The following is a 26966-nucleotide window of genomic DNA, read 5'->3' as shown; positions in this document are numbered from 1 at the left end:
ACTTAGCCTTAGGATTTTAGCCCCATAGAGCTGATTGGTTCACGAGGTGACAGAGTTTACTTGAAAGACGACTCGCTGCATCACCTATCCAACAACAAGAAGAGTCTTCAAGACACCAATACTAAAGACTAAGCAGGTTAGAAACCTTGGTGGTGTAATGCTCAGTGAGTGTTAAAATGCTTTAACATGTAAATCTTGGCAAAGCTCCTACCCAGAATGACCAACTGTAGTGTTTATAGCAGCTTTGATATAGAGGGCGCTTTCAGATCTGTGTTAGCTATGTGGAAATTTACCAAATGGGGCACAGAAAGAATGGGTTCTGTGTTAATGAAACGAATTCCTCCACCACATTTCCAAAGAGTTTGTCAAAATTGAGAAAGTCACGTGAAGTAGGATGTTTGAGGATGGTCCACCACAGCGGGGTTTGCTGAACAGTCTAACATACAAGTCCAGATTTTTCAGGGACAATTTCTATGTCTGAATAACTGAACAGATCTGGCACGAGATGTTGTTTGAGGCACCAGACCCACTTACAGTCAAAACATGTTAACTGTACCCATAAGTTGGGAGTGTTGTTGACTGTACAGCAGGATGGGTCACACATTGCCTGATTTTTTCATGGCATTTGTCCAGAGGGGGTCAATCATTGGAGTGTATCTATATTCATCCCAAGGCGAGGCAGATTTTGCCTTATTGAAAATAATCCCCAGTGATCACTCACAGTAGAAGGCAGAATGGTATTTTGTCCCCATATTCTACATTCGAGTGGCTGTGAAAGACCCCTTCTGCTGCACCACACAATAGTAGACAGAGTGTGGCAGAACACAGTCCCTCAAGGTGTTGTAAAAGTAGTGGAGACAGTGTGTCTAGGCATGAAGTAAGTGACTTGATCTGACTTAAAGGTTAACTTGTGTAAAGAAGAATTTTTAGAAATGAATCAACTTTAAGCCAGATTTGAATACTGAAACAGTCTCCATAACTATGCATGCAACAGGCTTAACACAACATTGAAGCACGAGTTGACAAAGAATTTGTGAAAGGATGCAGTAAATGCTAGTAATGAGATCTATACAAGATATTCAAATGTGCATGTATGTAGGACAATTTCAACAACAAAAATAAAATCACTTAAGCAACTCATTTATAGAAGTAACAAATTTTATCTTTTATACTTGAAATGAAATTAAAATTGACACGCACGTTATTTTCAAAATACAATATCCTGTCAAATACAATTGTAGAGTTGAATTGACCCATAAACTCCCAGGAACATTGATGATGTTTCTATAATTATTTTTCACATTTACTGTGTTTTTACATCACCTTTGGAGTGGTCAAAATATGATTAAATGGGGAAAATGCGCAATGCCAAAATGAGGTGTAAAAATTCATGTTGAAACTGATTGAGACTCAAACATATCAACAGCCATTCAGTCGTCACTCCGTTTTGATGAATGATTCTCTGGAAAATATGCAAATGAGCATGCAATTTACATCATTTTTCCACTAGAACTGTAAGACCATCACACACACACACCAAGTTTTAAATGATGAGTTTTGAATTGTTTAGTTATAACTTGTACACACCTGTATAAACAAGCAGACACTGAGATATATAACAGGTTATAAACCTGTATGGTTACCAGTTATGAAAGCCGGTAGTCATATGCTTATGCTAGGTAGTTCCAATTTAATATTGGGAAGTCTTAAGAGTGGTGAATACAAATGAATATTGCTATATTGGTCAATTTGTGTATGACATCAACAAGGTTGAAGTATCAATTCTTTGAAAATGGCTAGTTGAATTACTAATTTGGAATAATGGTAGTCTTAGAACAAGAAATATTAGTCTGTGTGACTTGGGAGCCTTGCTACACAATAAATATATAAAAAAAAAATGGAAGGTGGTTTTCAAACAGAGACTAAACTTTTTCATTTAATATATGCACAATATATTAATAGGTGTACCCAGTCATCTGTGCACACAGTGAATGGCAGATAAGATTACAGTCCAGTTTTGCAAGTAGTGTTCTATTTTTCATATGAACAACGACAGGTCCTCGTTGATCATTGTCTCGATGAATGACAATAATAGTGTGTGAAGAATCCATAGGGCTAATAGGAATTCTTGTCGAATGAAGTGGTCTGTTCTTCCACCAGTATAGAGCTAATAGAATTCAAGTCTAATAAAGTATTTTATTCTTCCATTAGTGAAGGGCTGACACGTTTAAATGACTTCCTTCTATTTGAGCCATTGTCGAAATTAAATTTCTTCATTTTCACTACGGGTATTGCACACAATAAATTCTCTATTGTCTCTGTGCATATATGCTCCCCTGTTTCAAGACATCTGTATATTTCCTGCAATCAAACATAACAAATACAAACCAGCTGATTTAATTAAATCTATGATATTAAAAATCTATTGACTCAAAACAACACTGTTGGTATTAATTTGCATAGAATAAGAACAAAGAAAATAAGATCTGTTCTTTCAAATGCACAACAAGCATGCATATGTAAATTACTCTTTTCTCGAGCATGAATTAAAAAGATACTTTGAGCAATTAGATAAATAAATTCATTCTATGTTTATGACTGGAGTTTACAGTTGAAGCAGAAATTATTTCAATTGAATAAATAGTATTTATTAAAATTGATTCATAGTTTTCAGATAAAAAAAAATGATAACTGAATTTGTAATAATGTGATACAACATAGGAAGGTTGAGAAATTCACCTACATGGCATAGTTGAGGATGGATGCCTTGCAATATGCCAACAAAATGGATAATGTCACATTCAATTTACAGTCAACACAAACATTCAGATACTGTAAAATGCTTTATTTTCGCTTGCAGCTAATTTTCGCTGAAGGAGTGATTTAGTGAAAGTAAAACCCAGCGAATATACCTTTTTTTCTACATTTTACATTCAACTCATCAAAAATCAGTGAAAAAAAATTCCAAACAAAACACCCAAAAAGTCTTTTCAGCGAAAATTAATTCCATCAAAAGTAAAGTATTTTACAGTAACAGGAAGTCTGGTTTCTCCCATCAACCAGCAACAATTTATGATAAAAGTTAATTGTTTGAGTAACCTAAAATCTAATCAGAATTTCAAAATTATACAATTAGACATAATTGGTATCCATCATACTAAACTATGACATTGAGTCAAGCAGTTATTCAATCAATTAATGTCACGCAAGGCGTCCATATGTAGTTGTTTGCGTTGAACTCAAGAATGATCTTTCAACAACATGGCAATGTCAGGATTATCAAAGTTCTTTGAATTCATCTAATGATCTATGCATTATCTCAAAGCATTATTTTTTTTGCCACATGACAGTAGTAATGTTCCAGATACAAGTTCACATTTTGATGAAATGTGCAGTATTGATAGTGAGGTAAATAAGGAACAATTTAATAAACATCCGGTTTTATGACATGCTTTATTTTTATCTTAATTCTCTTGAAAGAGGGAATTATATAGAACTAAAATGTTGGTAGATATTTAAGTTTAAGGCTGTGAATCGGAATTACTATATATTTAAATTAAGTGAATAAGAGGTGTATATCACTTAATATTAGAGTTGATTGATACTTGTGATGTCATGAGTTGACATCATTTTATTGATAATAGTAGCAATGATGTCACTTGTATCAACCGGCTCTACAAACAGGTGATATCATGTGATGACCACCCTTTGCCTTCCCACAATGCTTTGTATTTATTTAATTTAGATAGGAGCGATTTTTAGTATTGGCTGATCACTATTTAAACACTCCAAGATGTCAAATCATTTATGTGCATTTCTTGCATATTTGCCTACCATAGTAACCAAACAAATAGTAGAATATATTTTATGAAGTTAACTGAATGGTAGAAGAAACAAGAATTAAATGGAAAACTCACCTCAAACTCTGATGATATTTCGTCATTTTCCTGTACTTTTGATCGCAATGCATCAAGCTAAAATCAAACAATGTAAATTATCAATATAATAGTATATTTTCAGTTCATTCAACTTGCAGCCAATCAGAACCCAGTAACCCTGCATGTATTGTTAAAATTCAACTTGCAGCCAATCAGAACCCAGTAATCCTGCATGCATTGTATACAATTCAAATCATAGCCAATCAGAATCCAGTAACCCTGCATGCATTGTATACAATTTAAGTCACAGCCAATCAAAAAACATAGTTGAACTCTGGGGACCTTGCCCTTTGTTATATAATATAATTCCCTTTAACATAGTTTGTTTCAATATAAATATACATTGTCATAATTAATTTTGAATACAAAAAAGTTTTGGGGTTGAACTAACAGTGGGGAATCAGTCTACCGAATGTCCTTTAAAGATGTAAATATCTTACAAAAACATTGGTGCCTTATTTGTTTAATTATTTTAAGGGACATAATTTCCAGCTTTATTCAAAGTAATTCAGATATTTTAGTATAAAAACAAATGCCTCATTGCAAAAAAAAAGTGCTGCATTTAGACGTGAATAGATTCATAAAACATGCAAGATAACAGAAAATCTTAGCTAGCTTTTGTCCAAGTATTTTGTACAGGTGTCTGTCAAAAATTAATGATTCACTGAGACAAATATGAACTGCCTCATTGTGTGACTACTGTATTATATGAAAAGTAAAAAAAAAAACACCCTTTATGAATAGCTATCATGTTGCAAGCTCTGCTTTAAATAGTTAGTTGGTGTCCAGTGGAGGGAGAAGTCAACAGTACTGTTGCCTCCTGAGAACCTACATCTTCAAACACTGCAATCTTTGTTTGAAGTGAGTTTTTAAACTAGTATTATAAAAACTCTATCATTCTGTTCTAATAGCTGAAACATATTCCTGTGAGTTTTCATTTGTCGAACGAACTGTTTGTCAAATACAGAATACATATATTTTAGAACAATTTTCTTTTTAAAATGTGGATGAAATGTTTTGCTTTTTAATATGTATTTTTTATGTATTGTTTTTGATTTGATAACTTTGAACTAAACAGATTTTCTATTAGCTTCAGATCTTGATCAAAGTTTGGCACCCAGTTCATAGCAGTGCTTATATTGATTTTCTGACATCTTGTTTTCTGTAAAGATTTATTGGTAGGTTTGCAAATGTGTATCAAACTGTGCAATCTCTCCATGAGTTGGTTTTGAAACCCAGTAAGGGATTCTGAGATACATTACCAAGGATATTATTACAAGATAAATCATTTGCTTCATTGAACACATACAACAATGCATATTTCCACTGAGATCAGTGACCTTTGATGTGTATCACCAGTGATCAGTCAAGTAGAAACAGTCGAAATATTTTATCAGTTTTTCTCAATTTTTGCATGATATTTTCATACAGGACATCTGTTGTTCAAACTCAGGGAAGACTTTATACTGATGAACAAGGTGACCAAGTTTGATGAAGTTTGGAATAGAATTAGTAAAGTTATCATGCACACAATAACAATTATTAACGACGACAACGACGACGACGACAACGCCGGACAAAATCTTTCCCTTAATATACCTTTCCCTTCCATCTTTGATGGTACGGGCAAGGTAAAAATTAAACCTGCACACATTTTTTTAAAAATTAAAGTCACAGCTCAGAGCGACTTCCTCAGGGCATTCAACTTGCAGCCAATCAGAACCCATTAACCCTGCACGCTCACAGTGACTCCCCCAGTGCATTCAACTTGCAGCCAATCAGAACCCAGTAATCCTGCATGCATTGTTAAAATTCAACTTGCAGCCAATCAGAACCCAGTAACCCTGCATGCAATGTTAAAATTCAATTTGCAGCCAATCAGAACCTAGTAACCCTGCATGCATCGTATACAATTCAAGTCATAGCCAATCAGAACCCAGTAACCCTGCATGCATTGTTAAAATTCAATTTGCAGCCAATCAGAACCTAGTAATCCTGCATGCATTGTTAAAATTCAATTTGCAGCCAATCAGAACCCAGTAACCCTGCATGCATTGTTAAAATTCAATTTGCAGCCAATCAGAACCCAGTAACCTTGCATGCATTGTTAAAATTCAACTTGCAGCCAATCAGAACCCAGTAACCCTGCATACATTGTTAAAATTCAACTTGCAGCCAATCAGAACCCAGTAACCCTGCATGAATTGTATACAATTCAAGTCATAGCCAATCAGAACCCAGTAACCCTGCATGCATTGTTAAAATTCAACTTGCAGCCAATCAGAACCCAGTAATCCTGCATGCATTGTATACAATTCAAGTCATAGCCAATCAGAATCCAGTAACCCTGCATGCGTTGTATACAATTTAAGTCATAGCCAATCAGAATCCAGTAACCCTGCATGCATTGTATACAATTTAAGTCACAGTCAATCAGAACCCAGTAACCCTTCATGCATTGTATACAATTTAAGTCATAGCAAATCAGAACCCAGTAACCCTGCATGCATTGTATACAATTCAAGTCACAGTCAATCAGAACCCAGTAACTCTTCATGCATTGTATACAATTTAAGTCATAGCCAATCAGAATCTAGTAACCCTGCATGCATTGTATACAATTCAACTCACAGCCAATCAGAACCCAGTAACCCTGCATGCATTGTATACAATTCAACTCACAGCCAATCAGAACCCAGTAACCCTGCATGTATTGTATACAATTTAAGTCACAGTCAATCAGAAAAAAATTAAACCTGCACACATTTTTTTTTAAATTAAAGTCACAGCTCAGAGCGACTTCCCCAGTGCATTCAACTTGCAGCCAATCAGAACCCAGTAATCCTGCATGTATTGTATACAATTCAACTCACAGCCAATCAGAACCCAGTAATCCTGCATGCTCACAGTGACTCCCCCACTTTAAAGTTTACTATTCAACTCACAGTCTCCTGACAAATTTTCCATTTCTGCACAAAAACAGGAACATCTCTGTTGTATATACTCTGCAATGACTGGAAGGCTTCAGTGTATCTTTCTAACATTGTTAATCCAATCACCTGCAAGTAAAACAAATTGTATTGCATGCTCTCACTCAGTAGTTGACATCACCTAGTATGTTTCTATAAGATTAACCTTTTCACCACCAGACTTTCTTGCCCAAATTTTTTAGCACTTTCTATTTATATTCTTCAATATTTCTGGAAATGAACCATAATTTTGGATTCGACAGACACAATTTAAGTAAATTTTCAGTTTTTACTAAAAAAATATGGCTATTTTTGTACCAATCTTTTAACGGACAGAACAGACTATAAACGGGACTATTTTGTGAATTTGTGATGAAAAAGGGAACCTGTCGTGACAAGATTCAACAGTAATGCATGATAACATTTGTCCAATGATTTGCATTTACATGTGGTGTTCAATGCAATTAGCAATTTTCACTGCTAGAAATTTTTGTGATTTGTTCTATGATTTTCATTTGTTTTTTCTGAAATTAAAGTGGTTTACTGTAGATAAAACTCTTATGAGTAATTTATCAATGAATTTATTTTTAAATTATACTTATTTTTATTACCTGTAAACTTCGACAGATTTCATGGTCAGCATTCCGTACAAAAGACAGTATTGTCAGTGCTCTTTCGGCATTATTCTACAAATAAATAACAAAGATATGTCAATTAAACAAAAAGATATGTCAGTTAAACCACGAGATATGTCAGTTAAACCACGAGATATGTCAGTTAAACCACGAGATATGTCAGTTAAACAAAAACAAGGCATTTAAATTAAATATGTTGAAAACCATCTTACTTGATTGATGGCTAGTGCTGCGGCAAAGTTGTATCCCAATCTGGTCATACCTTTGTCTCTTATCTGGCATTCTTCCAGTATTGTTTGTGACAAGTCATATGACTCTGTTGTATTCTGAAATTAATGAATTACACATGCATGATAATCAAGCAATGATGGTTTCGAAACATTCTGTCCCAGCAATACAGGGCAGATTTAAATAAAATATAGGCAGCTGTGATTTCTGCTTGATAGGGCAATCAAATTTACTGTTCCAAATACTGGATCAGATGAGGAACACTTTCTATCGGCTTGTCGGAAATATGATACTGAATGAAAATTCTTTAACAAAATCAAAATTTCATCAATGATGAAAAACAGTAGAAATCTATTTACATATTTACTTTCAAGTACAGATACTAACATTATTTTATATTTAGCTAAATATATGTATTCTTGAACTAATATTTACTTACATTCTATCGCATTTCACAAAACATCACTTTTTGCTATACCCCAATGCCTGAGAAATACGACCAAATGTTGATTTTTGTTTTTGTTTTTTGTTTTTTAACAAAATGGGTCACTAGCCAGTTAAAGGTCAACCAAATGAAAAAAAAAATAACATGCATATGTAATCTATTACGACTCATCTTTTAACAAAATCTGTCAACATATGTCTGAGAAAAAATGACAAACAACGGGAAAGATGGATGGACAAATGGACAGAGGGAACCCAAAGCATAAGTCCTTGGTTTTGAACCACGTCCAATGGGGAGTATTAATCACCATGTAGCACATTTAGGATAGGGTAGATAATACATACATATAACAGAAAACTTGTCCTGATGATTTAATATTAATATTGACATGAGAACATACCAATCGATAACAAGCAGCAAGCGTCAATGTGTAAGCATCTTTCAGTTTCATTATATTTTGTAATTCCATTTCTTTATAAACTTCTAAAACCTCTGAAAAATGAGTGGTGAGTGAGAGTATGGTTCTTCTCAGATTTTCTTTCATAAACAATGCAGTACATAGCACAAAACTGATAACTATGTATGTACAATAATGGGCGTGAATAAATACGACAAATTTACTGTTGCTGACCCCCCTCCCCTCATTAATGATCGACAGTTCCTAACATAATTAAACTTACTGTTGTATTGTTCTGATTCAAAATAAGCATCCATGGCTAGAATGAAAGATGTGGAATCACTGAAAAATCCTTGGAGTTCCTGCAGACATAAAATTAAGTAAATAGACATTATGTTTGTTACATATTTCACATTGTATCTCATATTCTCAGACATACCACACAGTATGTATGCATATACCAAAACATATGTATATCGAGACATAACTATATACTGCATACCAACATACATCTTTCTCATTGTATCTCATATTCTCAGACATACCACACAGTATGTGTTCATATACCAAAACATATGTATATCAAGACATAACTATATACTGCATACCAACATACATCTTTCTCATTGTATCTCATATTCTCAGACATACCACACAGTATGTGTTCATATACCAAAACATATGTATATCAAGACATAACTATATACTGCATACCAACATACATCTTTCTCATTGTATCTCATATTCTCAGACATACCACACAGTATGTGTTCATATACCAAAACATATGTATATCAAGACATAACTATATACTGCATACCAACATACATCTTTCTCATTGTATCTCATATTCTCAGACATACCACACAGTATGTGTTCATATACCAAAACATATGTATATCGAGACATAACTATATACTGAATACCAACATACATCTATGTATAACCATCCATATCTATATATTCATACATACCAGGGGGTTTTCTGCAAACAAAATTTTAAGAAGGAGCACACTTCTAAAGAAAGTAATTATAGGACCTGAAACCTCAGAAACTAAGACTACATAAACTGTTGAGCATATCTGTAAGAGGGTACAAGTCTGAGGTATGAGGGAGCTGCACCCCTATTCCTGTCTGAATGAACCCCTGCATACCTATATGCCCAGATCATTTGTACACCCAGACATACATTTGTATACCCAGACATACATTTGTACACCCAGACATACATTTGTATACCCAGACATACATTTGTACACCCAGACATACATTTGTACACCCAGACATACAATTGTACACCCAGACATACATTTGTATACCCAGACATACATTTGTACACCCAGACATACATTTGTACACCCAGACATACATTTGTACACCCAGACATACATTTGTATACCCAGACATACATTTGTACACCCAGACATACATTTGTATACCCAGACATACATTTGTACACCCAGACATACATTTGTACACCCAGATATACATTTGTATACCCACACATACATTTGTACACCCAGACATACATTTGTACACCCAGACATACATGCACATAACTGTTATGTTGATATGATACATTATAACTTATTCTACAAATATTAAATTTTGTTTACAACCCAGAAGAACATTGTACATAATAAGAAAAGTGCAATACCTTATCTTTTAGAAGATCTAACATTTTATCACATAGTTGCAAATTATGAAACATTCTCATAACAATTGAACCAAAGCGAAACTGCTGAAAAGGAGCATTACGGATTTTGCTGTGATACCTGTCAGAAAAAGAAAATATGTTTGTTAGTTATAAAAGTCACTGTAAATGGCATAACCTCTACATTGGATGGACATTAACCATCCACCCAACCAACCAGAACTCTATTCAACTAACCAGGTCAATCATGAATACATGCACAAAATATAAGTCCCCATTTTTGAACTACGTCTCAACAGTTCAAAATTACAACATATAGTATTTCGCACTGTGTGCATGTTTGTGTTCAGTGACAGGATTCTATTTCTATCATGTGATAGAAGCACTGCTCTATTTGAAGTAAACAAAGGAAAGTGTTAAAATATGATGCACAATTTCCAATTAAAGAAGACATTCAAGTGCGCACGTAACACTTTCGGACACGTCTGTATGGCATTTTATGGACGGTAAAAATTACATTTAATTACAGATGTATAATAATTACATTTACAATTTAATCAAGGTTTGAGTCTTTAGGTGGGCACTGCTGTCCACAATAGTAAAATAACTAACTCATGTACAGGTACTGTGCAGATTATGTCTCCTGTATTTGAGTTGACTATTGGAGTATCCTGTGCTTTTTTCAAGTATCATTGCTTTGTAAATCAACCTACCAGACTACATGTAAAAAAATTAAAAATAATATTAATAATTTTACAAATCTCAAAAGACCATGAAAGTATCAAAAGAAAAATGTCTGCCACTTTTGTTGGTTTCAAGAAAAGTTGATAATATCATTTTCTTATGAAAAATGACAAAAAAATTTGCTAAAAAGTTATTGTCAAAACAAATTTATAGGAAGCCACTTAATGTACCCTACATGCCAAGTATCAAACCAATCAGACTGATAGTTTTCAAAAAGTAGAAAATTTATAGGTTTTTCTAACAATGCATTGTCAACTACATCATTCACATCCAGATTTAGTAATCTATAATTATAATTAAAGGTTGGGAGCAGTATTCAGCATGATAACTACAATGCCACCACATCCAGGTTTTGTTCAATCAAAGTGGCACCTAATAATATCAAGCAAGATAAATAGCAAGATGGCAGCATGAGGATGGCTGGCAATACTTACATCTTCATTATTTGAATTGCTAATTCCGCATCTTCTGCACTATTACACGTATGAAGCATAACTTTCAACTCATCAGTAAATATCACGTCGTCTCTCTTCACTTTTTTGTCCATTGCTTTGTGAAAAGTATCTGAATAAAATGAATCAATATGAGATTACAACTGCAGAGAAGGGAGAGAATGTCTCAGAGTTGTTGGATTGAGCTCATGATCGGTAAGAAGTGTATCAGAAAGAACATGCAGGAATCTTGGATGACAAGTCATTAAAAAAGACACAGTCCCCGTTAAATTTTTGAAAGTTCTCTTTGTGCTCGTCATATTAAAGTGGAGGGGTTGTCGCAAGCATGTCCTTGAAACTTGAGTCCAAAATGGCGTATACAACAGATTGTTTATTCACATCAAATTCGAACACATGTTGCATGATGACCAAAAAATAGATCACAAGTGAAAGCATGTCCAAGTTATTACATTTCAAACAAACAAGATGGCCGCGTGGCGGCCATATTTGATCAAATTGCAAATTGAATTGACATGTTCATGTATCCATTTATGACATGCTAAATATCAATAAAAATGATACATGGGTGACAGAGATATAGTACTATGGCTAAAAACAAAACAGCCGTTATTCGGCCATCTTTGATCTGATTATGAAACAAAGTGACATGTATGATGTATGTGCCAAAAAGTCAGATGGCTGTCAATCGGCCATCCTTGATCCGATTTTGAAACAAATTGCCACGGACATGTATCCTAACATGTATAAAGTACGTGCCAAATTTGAATGAAAACTGACAAAGCATGTCCAAGATACCACATTTAAAAAAACAAGATGGCTGCCAGTCGGCCATCTTTTATCCAATTGCGATAGAAATTGTCATGGACATGTATCCTAACATGTATAATCTATGTACCAAAGTATGTCCAAAATACAACATTTTCAAAAAACAAGATGGCTGCCAGTTGGCCATTTTGAATCGAATCGCTAAAGTTCTATGCACATGCAAAGAATGAATAGAATTGATCAAAAGAAATCTGAAATATGACTCTGGACGCTCAGACGGATGGACGGAAAGACGGATACAAGGATGGTCAGTGGACATGTATCCTAACGTGTATAATCTATGTACCAAATTTAAATGAAAACTGACAAAGCATGTCAAAAATACGACATTTTCAAAAAACAAGATGGCTGCCAATCGGCCATTTTGAATTGAATCGCTGAACCACTGCATGTGCATATGTCCCACATAAAATACTGGGCACATACAAATAATGAACCAAACAGAGACCGAATTATAAGTCCCCGTTTTCAGATTTTGTCCAAACAGGGACTAACAAGGAGACATGCAGGCATCTTGTATAACAAGAAAACATGCAGCCATCTTGGATAACGAGGAGACATGCAGCCATCTTGGATAACAAGGAGACATGCAGCCATCTTGGATAACGAGGAGACATGCAGCCATCTTGTATAACAAGAAAACATGCAGCCATCTTGGATAACGAGGAGACATGCAGCCATCTTGGATAACAAGGAGACATGCAGCCATCTTGGATAACGAGGAGGCATGCAGCCATTTTGGATAACAAAGGGACATGCAACCATCTTGGAGAACAAGGTGCATGCAGCCATTTCGGATAACAAAGGGACATGCAACCATCTTGGAGAACAAGGTGCATGCAGCCATTTTGGATAACAAAGGGACATGCAACCATCTTGGAGAACAAGGTGCATGCAGCCATTTTGGATAACAAAGGGACATGCAGCCATTTTGGATAACAAAGGGACATGCAGCCATCTTGGAGAACAAGGTGCATGCAGCCATTTCGGATAACAAAGGGACATGCAACCATCTTGGAGAACAAGGTGCATGTAGCCATTTCGGATAACAAAGGGACATGCAACCATCTTGGAGAACAAGGTGCATGCAGCCATTTCGGATAACAAAGGGACATGCAACCATCTTGGAGAACAAGGTGCATGCAGCCATTTTGGATAACAAAGGGACATGCAACCATCTTGGAGAACAAGGTGCATGCAGCCATTTTGGATAACAAAGGGACATGCAACTATCTTGGAGAACAAGGTGCATGCAGCCATTTCGGATAACAAAGGGACATGCAACCATCTTGGAGAACAAGGTACATGCAGCCATTTTGGATAACAAAGGGACATGCAACCATCTTGGAGAACAAGGTGCATGCAGCCATTTCGGATAACAAAGGGACATGCAACCATCTTGGAGAACAAGGGACATGCAACCATTTCGGATAACAAAGGGACATGCAACCATCTTGGAGAACAAGGTGCATGCAACCATTTCGGATAACAAAGGGACATGCAACCATCTTGGAGAACAAGGGACATGCAACCATTTCGGATAACAAAGGGACATGCAACCATCTTGGAGAACAAGGTGCATGCAACCATCTTGGATAACAAAGGGACATGCAGCCATCTTGGAGAACAAGGTGCATGCAACCATTTCGGATAACAAAGGGACATGCAACCATCTTGGAGAACAAGGTGCATGCAGCCATTTCGGATAACAAAAAGAACACAGCCAACTATGATTACAAGGTGCATGCAGTCCACTATGAACTGCCACATTTTCGTCTCAGACTAATGTTAGTATTTTAACTCCAAAAAGCAACTTGAATTATAGTTTCTGCTTTCAGAAGTATTCACATGATGTTTCAATAAATAGGTCACATGTCTTACCTATTTCTCCAAATAGTTTTTCTTCTGTTCTGTACTTTTGTGTTTTGAAGTGTTCATATTTAGTGACTTCTGCAGGGAGTAAATACCTTACATCTGTTGAAGAAATATAATTGTTAATCATTAATGGAATCATGATCAGCATCAATTTTGGTGTGAAATGTTTCTTTAGAAATATGTTAGTACTGTAAAATCACATAATTATAAGACTTTTGTAATTTTTGGCTTTCAAAATTCTGATTGCATTGGAAAAAAACATTTTAGGACAAATCAACACTTTTGTTTCTGTATTTTGTCTTTCATTTTCTCTTGTCAGTCACTATCATGCCATGCTGGCAAGCCAACGACAAGTAATTGAAAAAATATGGCTTGACATAGGCAATGAACCTCAGCTAACTAAACACAACTATCTCAAATTTCACTCAAACACTATGGTAACACGAGTAACACAGCCATCCTATAAATACAAAGGCCAATATTTACAGGAGATAACTCAAGAATTGGGTGTTCATTTCTAACGAATCTTAATGATTCACATATAAATATTGTTTTTGTAGCTCGATAATTCATTTTCAGTCATCAACCGGAAGGCCAGAGTAATAATAATAATACATGTAATTTCCAGACAATAATCCCTCAAAAAATGTGTTTAGACTGGCACAGACTCTTCAGTACATCACATGAAATGCTTCTCATGTATTTGCAAACAGAATTACAGGAAGTTGCTATTATTTGTAACAGATAATATGAAAAGTCATAATGATACATGTGCTTGTTTGGGTCTGCAGCCCAGTCACGTTTGAGACCAACTTTGAATCTATTTATTACTACCGTATTACCCCGGGCACGCACCCTTCCCTGGGCAAGCGCCCACCCCCCTGTTTTCACAAAAGTTACATGTTGGGGACATCCTTGGTTAAACGCCGAGGGTGATTTTTAGCCAAGAACGGGGTCAACAATAAAGTATTATTTGTCAAAAACGAACGCGCTTGATTTATTTAAATAGTGTGTTTGTTACGGTAGTTCTCTTTTGGGAGTGTGTGGTAGCCCTGAAAAGGGCCGTTTTGTTTGTGTTTTTATGTAAAAACTCATTAAAACTTAACGACGTGAGATGAACCACGCAGCATGTGGCGCACACGTTCTGCTTTCTCTTCATTCACGATGAATCCAATTATGCAATAATCCATACCTTGGTGAGTGGTTTGAAGCACTTAGCTTTGGTTTCAAAACGTAGCATCGCCAGGCGATGGGCGCGGGGCTTTTTGGCAACGACCGCAAACGTATCCGTGTCCAGCCATTGGTTGGCCACGTAGAAGTCAAAATACGCGTTCTATTTTTATGCGTTGAGTTTGGCTCTTCCGTTTCACCCCCTCCGGAATGTTCTACTTTCGCAGCCTAATCGCAGGTTTTTCAAAAAACGTCGAAAAAAACACAAGAATTAGTAGAAATGTTCCTGTTTTGGGCGGATTATTGATAGAAAATAATGTCTTTATTACAAAAATGCTGAATAACCGCGAGTTTTTGCCTTAGTTATTTTTTATTGGCGAAAAACTGCGAACTCGGCAAATTTGGTTGCACAACTTCCCTTTATCCACAGTCAGCTGGCGCACACGTGATAATAAAATAAATATGATATTTACTATATGGGGGCCGCCATCTTGAATGACGCATAAAACTAAATAAGAGACAAGTTGTGAAACGCGTTTTTCAGATTCCTACAAATCTGGACAAAAATACCAATCTTTCACAAAATTGCGATCCATTGATTGAGGTTATATTAAGCCAACCGATAACAAAATTCGGCCGAATTCGGCGTTTTTTGCGTGGAAAAATCTCTTGCATACAAACACCTAATTACGCGAAGAAATTAGAACACTAAGCCGGGGTATTTGAAACCGAAATTGTCATCTAAGCCGTCGCTGATTGGCTGCTGAGCTGGAATGCCAATTTTTAGTTTTAAATACCCCGGCTTAGTGTTTTAGGTTCTTCGCGTAATTAGGTGTTTGTATGCAAGGGATTTTTCCACATAAAAACCACAAATTCGACCGAATTTTGTTATCGGTTGGCTTAATATAACTCAAACGGACCGTATTTTTGTGAAAGATTGGTATTTTTGTCTTGATTTCTGGGAATCTGAAAAACGCGTTTCACAACTTGTCTCTTATTTAGTTTTATGCGTCATTCAAGACGGCGGCCCCCATTTAGTAAATATTGTATTTATTTTAATAAACACGTGTGCGCCAGCTGACTGTGCCTTTATCATATACACCCAGCGACACCGGTGCCAGCTGACTGTGAACAGGAGCTAGCACTTTTGAGACATCACGTCGTAAACTTGCTACTTTCTTTCCATCCTTCATCACAGCTATGGCATTACGGTCATGTGGATTATTTTTCTGTCGTTGAAGAAAAAACATTTTGCTGACCTCAAGTCTATTACGATAACCATAATGAGGCATGCTGACGATGGGAACTTGTTGCATCATAATTTTGTCATGTGTGTGGGTGCGTGAATAAATCATGTTAATGAGGTCGACCAGAGTTTATTTTCAGTCTGTTTTTTATGTATCGCCATTTAAGCATGTATTCACAATAGTTTGTAAACATTTCACATCAGTAATAAAAGGTTTATTTGTTTCATAACCCTGTCTGCTATTCTTCAGTAATTACGATGCGATGTATCAATACGTGCGTGAACAAAATTATGCTAATGAGGTCATCGCCATCTTGGATTACAAGTGAGTAATACAACTTTATTCGCTGACATAAAATAAGTTTTATTCTTGAAATTCGACCCTATGTCTTAGTGTTCCCACAGTTTTTGACCGAGTGCTCACGTTTATTGAAACCTCGCATAAATCAAGAAATAAGTACATGTACAAAGTGTACGAAAGCATTCCTTTATTTGACCTTATCATACGATCACAAAAACAACTTTTTTAAATCTTTTTTGGAGTGGTCCTCGGGTAAGCGCCTACCCCCAATTTTCACGATTTTGTATGTTCAGGCCCCTGGGCGCGTGCCCGGGGTAATACACTCTTTATCAGCTCTTACTTACTGTGTTTTTGTTTTTTTTTGATCTGCCATTCCACAATGAAGTCCAGTTTAAAATTTTCAACTTGGAATATTTATGGCAGTCTAGTCCAGAAAATTAATGACGTAGATTTTTTAAATAGTATTAGTGATTTTGATTTTGTTAGTTTAGTTGAAACCAAAACTGATTTTGGTTCAAAAATTAAAATCCCCAACTATTGCCACTTTCATTCCTTTAGGAGGGAAAAATATAAAAATGCTCGTACTAACTCTGGTGGGATTGTTATGTATTTTAAAAACTTGTATAAACAGGGTGTAAAACAAATGGCAAGAAGCAGTGATGACTTTATCTGGGCTCGCCTAGATAAAGAATTCTTTCAACTAGATGAAGATATATTTCTGTGTGCATTATACTTGAGTCCTCAGTCATCCAGCATTTTTCGTTGGAAAAATTCTAACCTATTTGAACTACTGGAAAATGATATCACAAGATATTCTCAATTTGGCTCAGTAATGCTTACGGGAGACTTTAATGCACGTATAAAAAATGAAAAAGATGTGGCATCTTTCGACAACCCTATTTACCAGCAGTCTGGAAATACTAAAAACCCATAAAGAGAAAGAACAACACAAGATCTAACAGTTAAAAACTAGTATGGTAACCAACTGATAGAACTGTGTATTGGTGCAGACCTAATTATACTAAATGGAAGGTGCATAGGCGACCTCACTGGCAAATTTACCTGCTATCAAAGCAAAGGACGTAGTATTGTAGATTATAGTATTGTTAGTAGCAACTTATTTAAACACATTTCCTTTTTTCAAATACATCCACTTAATTTGACACTTTCGGATCACTGTCAAATGTCTTTTCTCCTTCAAACAAATGCTGTAACAAATTGTGAAACTGCTAAAACTAATCAAAATAATTATACTACAATTCATGGCCCGAAATACTTTTATTCTTGGCATGATAATTCTAAGCTTCTTTATAATGATGCTTTACACAGCAAAGAGATTTATAAGCTAATCAATAATTTCTCCAATGCAAACTTTGATGACACACAACAGGCAGTTGATGAAGCAGAACATTTACTCTCAAATATTTACCATGAGGCAGCTGGTAAAAGTCTTAAAAAAAACTTTATTAGAAAAAACAAAAAACATCAAAAAATTAAACCAAAATGGTACTCCAATGATCTTGGCAATCTTAAAAAAGATGTCCAGAAAATATCCAGGAAATTAAGTTCTGACCCATACAATAATGATTTGAGAAACAACTGCTATAGTCTGAAAAGGAAATACAAACAAATGGTTAAGAGAACGAAAAGAAACTATAAAAAAAATATACTAAATAAACTTGAAGAGATGGGTAATTCTTCTCCAAAGGAATATTGGAATTTGATCAAGGAGCTTAGAAATGGTCAAATTAATAATGACAGTGAAAACATTGAAGACCAAAAATGGTATGAACATTTCAGACAATTAAATGCAATAAATAATACTGATGAAAGCACTTTAAACGAAGAGATTGCTAAGCTTGAAAATGAAATTAAACCTACTACTGAGCTAGACCAAAATATTTCACAGTTAGAAATACAAACTGCAATTAGCAACTTGAAAAATAAAAAATCTCCAGGCATTGATAATATTAGAAATGAGATGATTAAAACAGGGAGAAATGTGCTCATCAAACCTCTACAAAAAATGTTCAATCTCATCCTAACGAGTGGCCACTTAGCTCTTGGAATTTGGGCATTATCACTCCAATATTTAAAAAAGGGGAAAAATCTGATCCAGGCAACTACAGAGGGATAACTCTCTTAAACAGTCTTAGCAAGCTCTTCACAGCCGTATTGAAACAAAGGTTGACCAAACATGTAAAAAGCAATAATATCATAATTAAAGAGCAAATTGGTTTTCTTCCAAAATTCAGCACAGCGGACCATATCTTTGTTCTCAAACAGCTAATAACAAAATATCTTAATAAAGGAAACTATTTATTTGCATGTTTCATCGACTTTAAGAAGGCGTTTGATTCCATTTGGCACCTCGGTCTTTTATATAAACTTCACAAAAACAAAATCTCAGGAAAATTTCACAACATAATTAAATCTATTTATCAGAATGCCACTGGCTGTGTTAAACTAAAAGGTGGTTTGACTGCTAGCTTTCCAGTTCAAAGGGGTATCAGACAGGGAGATGGTTTAAGCCCACTCCTTTTCAATCTTTTCATTAATGATATCAAATGCCAGATAGAATCATCCAATAATGAACCTCCTTTACTTTTAAACAATCATTTGTCATGTTTGATGTATGCGGATGACCTCCTCCTTCTATCACAATCTAAAAATGGTCTGCAAAATGCAATACGCACAGTGGAAACATACTGCAAACAATGGAAACTAGATATCAATGTGTCAAAATCAAAAATTATCATTTTTAACAAGCAAGGTAAAATACTTAGTAAGTTCAGATTTCAAATTTATAGCCAAAAATTGGAAAACGTCTCATCATACTCCTACCTTGGTGTTAAAATCAATGCTACTGGTAAACTGAACAGGGCTCAAGAAGACCTTAGTCACAGAGCAATGAAGGCACTTTATAAACTAAAACAATTACTCTATGCAGACCCAAATATCCCAATCAAAACACATCTGAAATTGTTTGATGCTATGGTTAAACCAATTTTACTCTACTGTAGTGAAATCTGGGCAAGCGATATTATTAATATGCACTCAACAGACTTGTTTAAACAATCCTTGCCTATGGAAAAATTACATCACAAAATGTGTAAGTACCTACTACAAGTAAACTGTAAAGCCACAAACTTGGCATGTTTACTTGAACTGGGAAGATATCCACTTATCATCTCAAGCATCAAACGTATGATTAATTACTGGCTGAAAATAAAACATATGGATGAAAACACTCTGATCTCTGAGGCCTACAAACTTGGCACCAATTTGGACAAAGAAATCGTCAGTAATTGGACCACAGGCATAAAAAAATTACTGAACCTTTTAGAAATTAGTGATGTTTGCGAAAAAAACTGTATTATCCCATTAGCTACAAAAAAACTAAAAAATATGTTTGGGAAACACTGCACAGAAACAATGCATAATGACAATAAAGGCACTAATCACAAAAATAAACTTCGTACCTACAGACAGCTGAAAACTGATTTTGCACTTGAAAAATATCTTGAAATTATTAAAAAACCCATCCACAGATCTTCTATGACTAAACTCAGGATAAGTGCCCACATACTTCAGATTGAAGTTGGGCGATATCACAACATAGATGTCTCAAATAGAACATGCCCTGTCTGTGACTCCAATGAAATTGAAGATGAAGAACACTTCCTCTTCAATTGTAACCTGTACAAATTTGAAAGAGATGCTTTGTTTGAAAACGTAAACTTATCCGGTAATCTGAAAGCACTTCTCAATAACAAAAATTCTGAAACCGTCCAAGCAATTGCCAAGTTTATCAGCGACTGTTTCAATAAAAGAGAGAATGGCACAGATCTAGAAGCAGTACCTACACACGAATTGGTGACGTCATAAAATACATGACCTTCAATCGGGGTCGTTTCCTCGGTATATACGAATTGGTATATACAAATTACAATAAAGATACTTAAGACATTACACATAAGGTAAAACAAATCACGTGACAATATAATGATAATAACGGTAATAAATCCTAGCTTAACAGTTGAACAGAACGCTCGTATAGTCAGTCGGGTGACGCCGAAGGTCACGAACTGTGTTGCAAAATGGCCGTGTGGTTGAAACTGGGTCATGGCGTGACGGGTGAGGAAGACATCATTAAACACTCAAAATCACAATAAAACGGGGAAGTGGTTGCATATTACGGCGTAGCTAACATGGAAAATAAAAAAACGCCCAATACAAACGACATGGGTTCGAATCACACTAGATACACACTCACCAGAACCGAAGCAATCAGAAACCAGCAATCGTTTTGGCTTTTCCGTTCAACTCATCGGAACACTGGAGTAGTTAGAAAAATGAACACCACTTAACGACCAACATCGTGGCGTGGTACACAAGCGTGCCATCAAAATAAAACAAAATTAGCTTGAAAAGACAGTGGGTTCGAGTCCCGCTCAGAGCTACCGTAAAAACGTAAATCAAATAAACTGAAATCTCTCAAACCGTAAACAAGTAAACAAAGAACGTCGCAAAAAAATAATAAACCTCACAAAACTCCACCATACAAAACTGAATGAATAAATAATAAAATAACTAACGTCTTAAACTGGACGACGCGCAATTTGTTCAACAGTTTCCAGATTGTGACAAGAGATAAACAAGACCTAAGTCAAGGTAAGTTTTGTTAAAGTGTCGATGGCGTTCCCTATATTACGAAAACAATTCAGACAACAGACGAATATCTTCTGTGGTGTTGTGGAATTTATACCGTGTCTGCGGAATTGTTGATTGAGGGTTCGAAGCCAGCAGTTAACAATTTGTTAGAAAGTTTCACAATTAAATCAAATATCCAATGATACCAGTATATTTATTTCATTATTTTAACAACTTGCAATGGTGGAAGTTGGTCAAACAAGAGTTCTTACACCTAAATAAGTATCAAATATTTGTCGACACATTTATTCTCTCAACCTTGTAGAGGTGGAAATTAATTAAACAACAGGTTTTTACTCACAAATATAATGGTCAATATTTGTCCATACATTCATTCTGTCAATTTAAGAACTTGTAATTGTTGGAATTAATCAAATGAGAGTTGTCTACACCAAAATAAGTTTCAAATACTTGTCCATACATTTCTTCTCTCAATTTAACAACTTGTAATGGTGTAAAATAATTAAACGAGAGTTGTCTACACCAAAATAAGTCTAAAATATTTGTCCGCACATTTATTCTCTCAATTTAACAACTTGTAATGGTGTAAAATAATTAAACGAGAGCTGTCTTCACCAAAATAAGTCTAAAATATTTGCCCATACATTTATTCTCTCACGTTAACAACTTGTAATGGTGTAAAATAATTAAACGAGAGTTGTCTACACCAAAATAAGTCTAAAATATTTGTCCGCACATTTATTCTCTCAATTTAACAACTTGTAATGGTGTAAAATAATTAAACGATAGCTGTCTACACCAAAATAAGTCTAAAATATTTGTCCGTACATTTATTCTCTCAATTTAACAACTTGTAATTGTGGGAATTAATCAAACGAGAGCTGTCTACACCAAAATAAGTCTAAAATATTTGTCCGCACACTTATTCTCTCAATTTAACAACTTGTAATGGTGTAAAATAATTAAACGAGAGCTGTCTACACCAAAATAAGTCTAAAATATTTGTCCATAAATTTATTCTCTCAATTTAACAACTTGGAATTGTGTAAAATAATTAAACGAGAGCTGTCTACACCAAAATAAGTCTAAAATATTTGTCCGCACATTTATTCTTTCAATTTAACAACCTGTAATTGTGGGAATTAATCAAACGTGAGTTGTTTACATCAAACTAAGTATTTAATATTTGTTGAGACATTTATTCTCTCAATTTAACAACTTGTAATGGTGTAAAATAATTAAACGAGAGCTGTCTACACCAAAATAAGTCTAAAATATTTGTCCATACATTTATTCTCTCAATTTAACAACTTGGAATTGTGTAAAATAATTAAACGAGAGCTGTCTACACCAAAATAAGTCTAAAATATTTGTCCGCACATTTATTCTTTCAATTTAACAACCTGTAATTGTGGGAATTAATCAAACGTGAGTTGTTTACATCAAACTAAGTATTTAATATTTGTTGAGACATTTATTCTCTCAATTTAACAACTTGTAATGGTGTAAAATAATTAAACGAGAGTTGTCTACACCAAAATTAATCTCAAATATTTGTCCACACATTTATTGTCACAATTTAACCACTTGTTAATAGTGGAAATTACTTAAATGCGACTTGTTTAATCAGTTGACATCAATGCAACTTACTGTAAATGGGGTAATTATTCACTGGGTTTTAATTTAGCTTATTTCACTGACTGGAAAATGCGCTAAATTAAAACACAGTGAATATGTACAATTTAGCATAGAACACATTATCTAAATGACGAAACCGTGAATTTAAAACCCACTTAATATGCCTGAAATGGTAAATCAGTGAAAATTAAACCCAATGAAAATTAGTCATTTTACAGTACCCGCAGACAGTGCACAACAGAGTATCATTATTGAGCAATTATAAACAGGAACGTGTCTTGGCATTAGGGTTAGGGTCGGGTCAGGTATGGGCAACGCAAATGGCAAACACCCAATTGGCAAGATGTACACTAACGGGTTATGGCATGCATATAGTTTACACAAGTAAAAACACAAAATTGGCAATTTTTTGGACAATTGTAACTCAATAATAGAAATATGTTGTATTTCTATATATATACACACTATATAGTCTTATCAAATGCAAACACATCCAGTTAATCCATTGTGGTCTTGTGGGTCAGTTCTGTACATAGTGATCAGGAGGACCTGGGTTCAATTCCCTTGCCTGCCCATCTTTTTCTCGCAAACACCATTTGGCAATAAAGCTAAATATGACTACAAATTATTTAATTTGCATGACCACCCACATAGCTCAGTTGATTTGTACTATGTCAGCAATGTGAGCGATCGCTGGTTCAAATCCAGTATGTTTAGTTAGATTTTTGAATGCTAGTGAAGACAGTGCTCCTATGAGTAGGACTTAAATCCTAACTCCTGTGTGAAGACACTCGTGGTACAGTGGACAAGACAGTGCGCTGGGAACTCAAAGATCGCAAGTTCGAATCACGGATTGGACACTCCTACAAAAGACATGAAAGACGTTAAAAACATAAACAGCGGATTCAAAAACTCAAGTCAGGAAAACAGAACACAAGAATACTACCCCACATGGAAGCCAGTCGAAGAACGAACACAGTTGACAGCTGTAGGTCACGTGCAACAACAGACACGAGGAGCATGGCTGCTCTCCAAATGGGTCCCTTCTTTTGTATTGACCCCCTAAGGATTGCTAATCCCCCTTTCTAACTCTTCCCCCAAAAATAATATATCGCCCCTTTTAAAATGTATTGAGCCACAAATTAATGAATATTCATGAGCACAGAAACTGCTACGTCATGAATAAATTAGCATAATTTTAAAAAATTTGCATAAAGTGTAGGTACTCCTTCTGGAGCTCTGCCGAGAGAATTTCATGAAAAGCAATTTACCAGCTGCCTCAAAATAACACCAAAAAATATACTTATGTATTTTATTGTTCCTTATATCCTTATTGTATTCTAATCTAGATCCCAGAAGGGATACGATATCAATAAAGGTTGTTACATTTACGGTAATAGCAGATAAAGTATTCTGGCTCAAGTGATTCCAGTCATTAAGTACAACTTTGACTGGAATGAATTTAGCTCTTCGATTAACAGCTTTACATGTTCTATATTACCCTGACCCACATATTTCTTTCTGTGTTGATCAGGCGACCTAATGGGCAATGGTTTGGGCGATCGACTGTCCGTAATATGATCTAACCCCTTCACCACCACCACCACCCACCACCACTGCACGCATGTCAGGCTTCAACACAATTCTGCCGACAAAACAACTTTGGCGAATGTGACAAGGCCATGCAAGATTCAACGGATCGCAATTCTTAGACCGATATTTACGGAACTATAACAAAGAGGCACTTACTGATAACATTAGGTTGGAAAACACGCCGCCAATTGCTAGAAAGTGGTCCAGCACACCGACGAGCCATGAGGGCAGCCATGTTTAAATGAATTTAAAAGTATTCATATTTTTTTCAGACCGTGTGTTCGTAGCTCGGTTTACTGAGACTCACACAGCCCATTCTACGTCAGTACTATAACATATAAATTTATATTTTGACTATTGATAGTGTATAGTGATATTTGGATATTGCTACATTTATAGATTTTACATTCTCGCTAGCGATGGTTTTCCCTCTACATTTGTTGCCGTAACCATCAAGTGCCGCAAAAAGGCCACAGTTTTACGACAATGAGGCGGATTGGTCAAAGTGTGATATAATGGAGAGAATTTGATACGTCAACAAAAACTGTGAACAAACAAGCTGCTCTCTGATGGCTGAAATGTGTACATTTGACTTCTCAAAAGGATTGACATCCAGATTCAGATATAAAAAAATAAAATTTTCATAAATGCAGCCCTCCCACACACATTTGCATGCAAAACAGAATGATGTATCAGACATAAAAATATGTATAAATAATACTACTAATAATAACTTCATTACACAACTGCACCATCAGTGGGTGCTGTATGGTACTGATACAGATCAAAAAAGACAAAAAAAGTTTCAAATTACAAATATAACAAACTAAAGGATATATATGAAATACGGATTCACAATTAGGTTTTATAAATTGTGTTTTTGCAAGTGCAGTACTACTATTTAATATGCAAGTGAATATTAAACTGATTAAAGCGCGGTGGTCGTCGCGCAGCGCGTGTTCGAATTTCATGTAAATAAACAATGTATTGTACACGCGTTGTATCTCGTTATGAGTCCCATATCGAACAGGGCGCGGCACGACGACTGCCGCCTTTTAAATTTTGGTTAGCTGTAATATATGTAATTTACAGTCTTCTAAGAGAGTACAGTCAAGGATGAAATGTTCTTCATCTTCTACAGTACCCGTGTTGCATTTTTTACACAATCTGTTGTTTGCCTCAATTCTTGGGAATTTTCTCCTGCCTAATTCTATTTCCAAATTATGGTCACTAAGTCGAAATTTGGTAGCCATTCTTCTCAAATTGAAATCCTGAATTTCTGTTAAATATCCTTCAAACTCATATTCCATTTTAAACTGTTTATACGTCGTAATTTGTTTCCTGGATTTCTGTTTTTTGGGACATGACTAAGCTGCTAATTCCATGTATAAGTCACATGACTAACTTCAGATATTAAATCTTGAACTCCAGGACCTATCGTTTGTTCCTCTGTTGATGACGCAAATTTGTCGAGAAATGTAAGTTCAATAAAGTTTTGAATATTACAATTGTACAGCAGTTACAAAGATGTGTTCGAGCAGTCATTATTCTTGATATATCTTGATATAGATATCGGTCGACACCTCATCCCACACACACACACTGGCTTGGAGTACAGTTTATAGTTTCTGGGCTCCTCGCTGAACATGTACACCGGGGTCTATATCGAAAGTACCTATTGAGGACGCGACGCTTTAATGGGTTCTGTTTTTCAATATTCTATGTATATATGGGTCTCATTTACTGTCCAAATACGTATCATAATGAATTCAGGGTATAAATATCTGGCGGATTGTAGCTGTCCGGATAGCATTTTTGAATAAATATGGATTACAAATCTCGGATTCCAGGATCTTGATTACAAAGCAGCAGACTGATTCATGGACATATGGACTCAGATGAGACTGTACAACCATCCACAGTTTCGCCCACAACTTGTGATTCATAACACTTGAGTCTTCGTTTCTCCTTATTAGAAAATCTGTACGACAGTATTTATAAACACGTGAGTGAGACTGCCGAGGTAGTTCACCAGCACGATGACGTGTGAAACGCTTCATATAATGAATTGAAAGACATGTCGTAGAATAGGATTAATTTGTTATGTTGTTTTCTTCTTTATATTTTTATAACACTTTACAACAAATCTCATACATTAATAATGTGGACCACTGATTCTGGG

At 35.3% G+C, this 26966-nt stretch overlaps 1 protein-coding gene across 1 annotated transcript; it reads right to left on the bottom strand.

The window, feature by feature from the left end:
- Nucleotides 1-1140: 1140 nt before the first annotated feature.
- LOC100371577 (pentatricopeptide repeat-containing protein 2, mitochondrial-like) lies at nucleotides 1141-25033 on the bottom strand. Its single transcript, XM_002736704.4, has 11 exons — nucleotides 24941-25033; nucleotides 14169-14261; nucleotides 11445-11574; nucleotides 10270-10387; nucleotides 8896-8974; nucleotides 8616-8707; nucleotides 7755-7868; nucleotides 7519-7593; nucleotides 6884-6997; nucleotides 3918-3974; nucleotides 1141-2361 (listed from the first exon to the last, which is right to left on the bottom strand). The coding sequence occupies exons 1-11, from the start codon at nucleotides 25017-25019 to the stop codon at nucleotides 2197-2199; spliced, it is 1116 nt and encodes a 371-aa protein (XP_002736750.4). The 5' UTR covers nucleotides 25020-25033; the 3' UTR covers nucleotides 1141-2196.
- Nucleotides 25034-26966: the final 1933 nt, after the last annotated feature.

The sequence above is a fragment of the Saccoglossus kowalevskii genome, chromosome 13 (genome assembly GCF_978046115.1).
Source record: "Saccoglossus kowalevskii chromosome 13, keSacKowa6.1, whole genome shotgun sequence".
NCBI classification, from domain to species: domain Eukaryota; kingdom Metazoa; phylum Hemichordata; class Enteropneusta; family Harrimaniidae; genus Saccoglossus; species Saccoglossus kowalevskii.
Note: the sequence above shows the minus strand (reverse complement) of the source record. Positions and strands in the feature narration are given on the sequence as shown.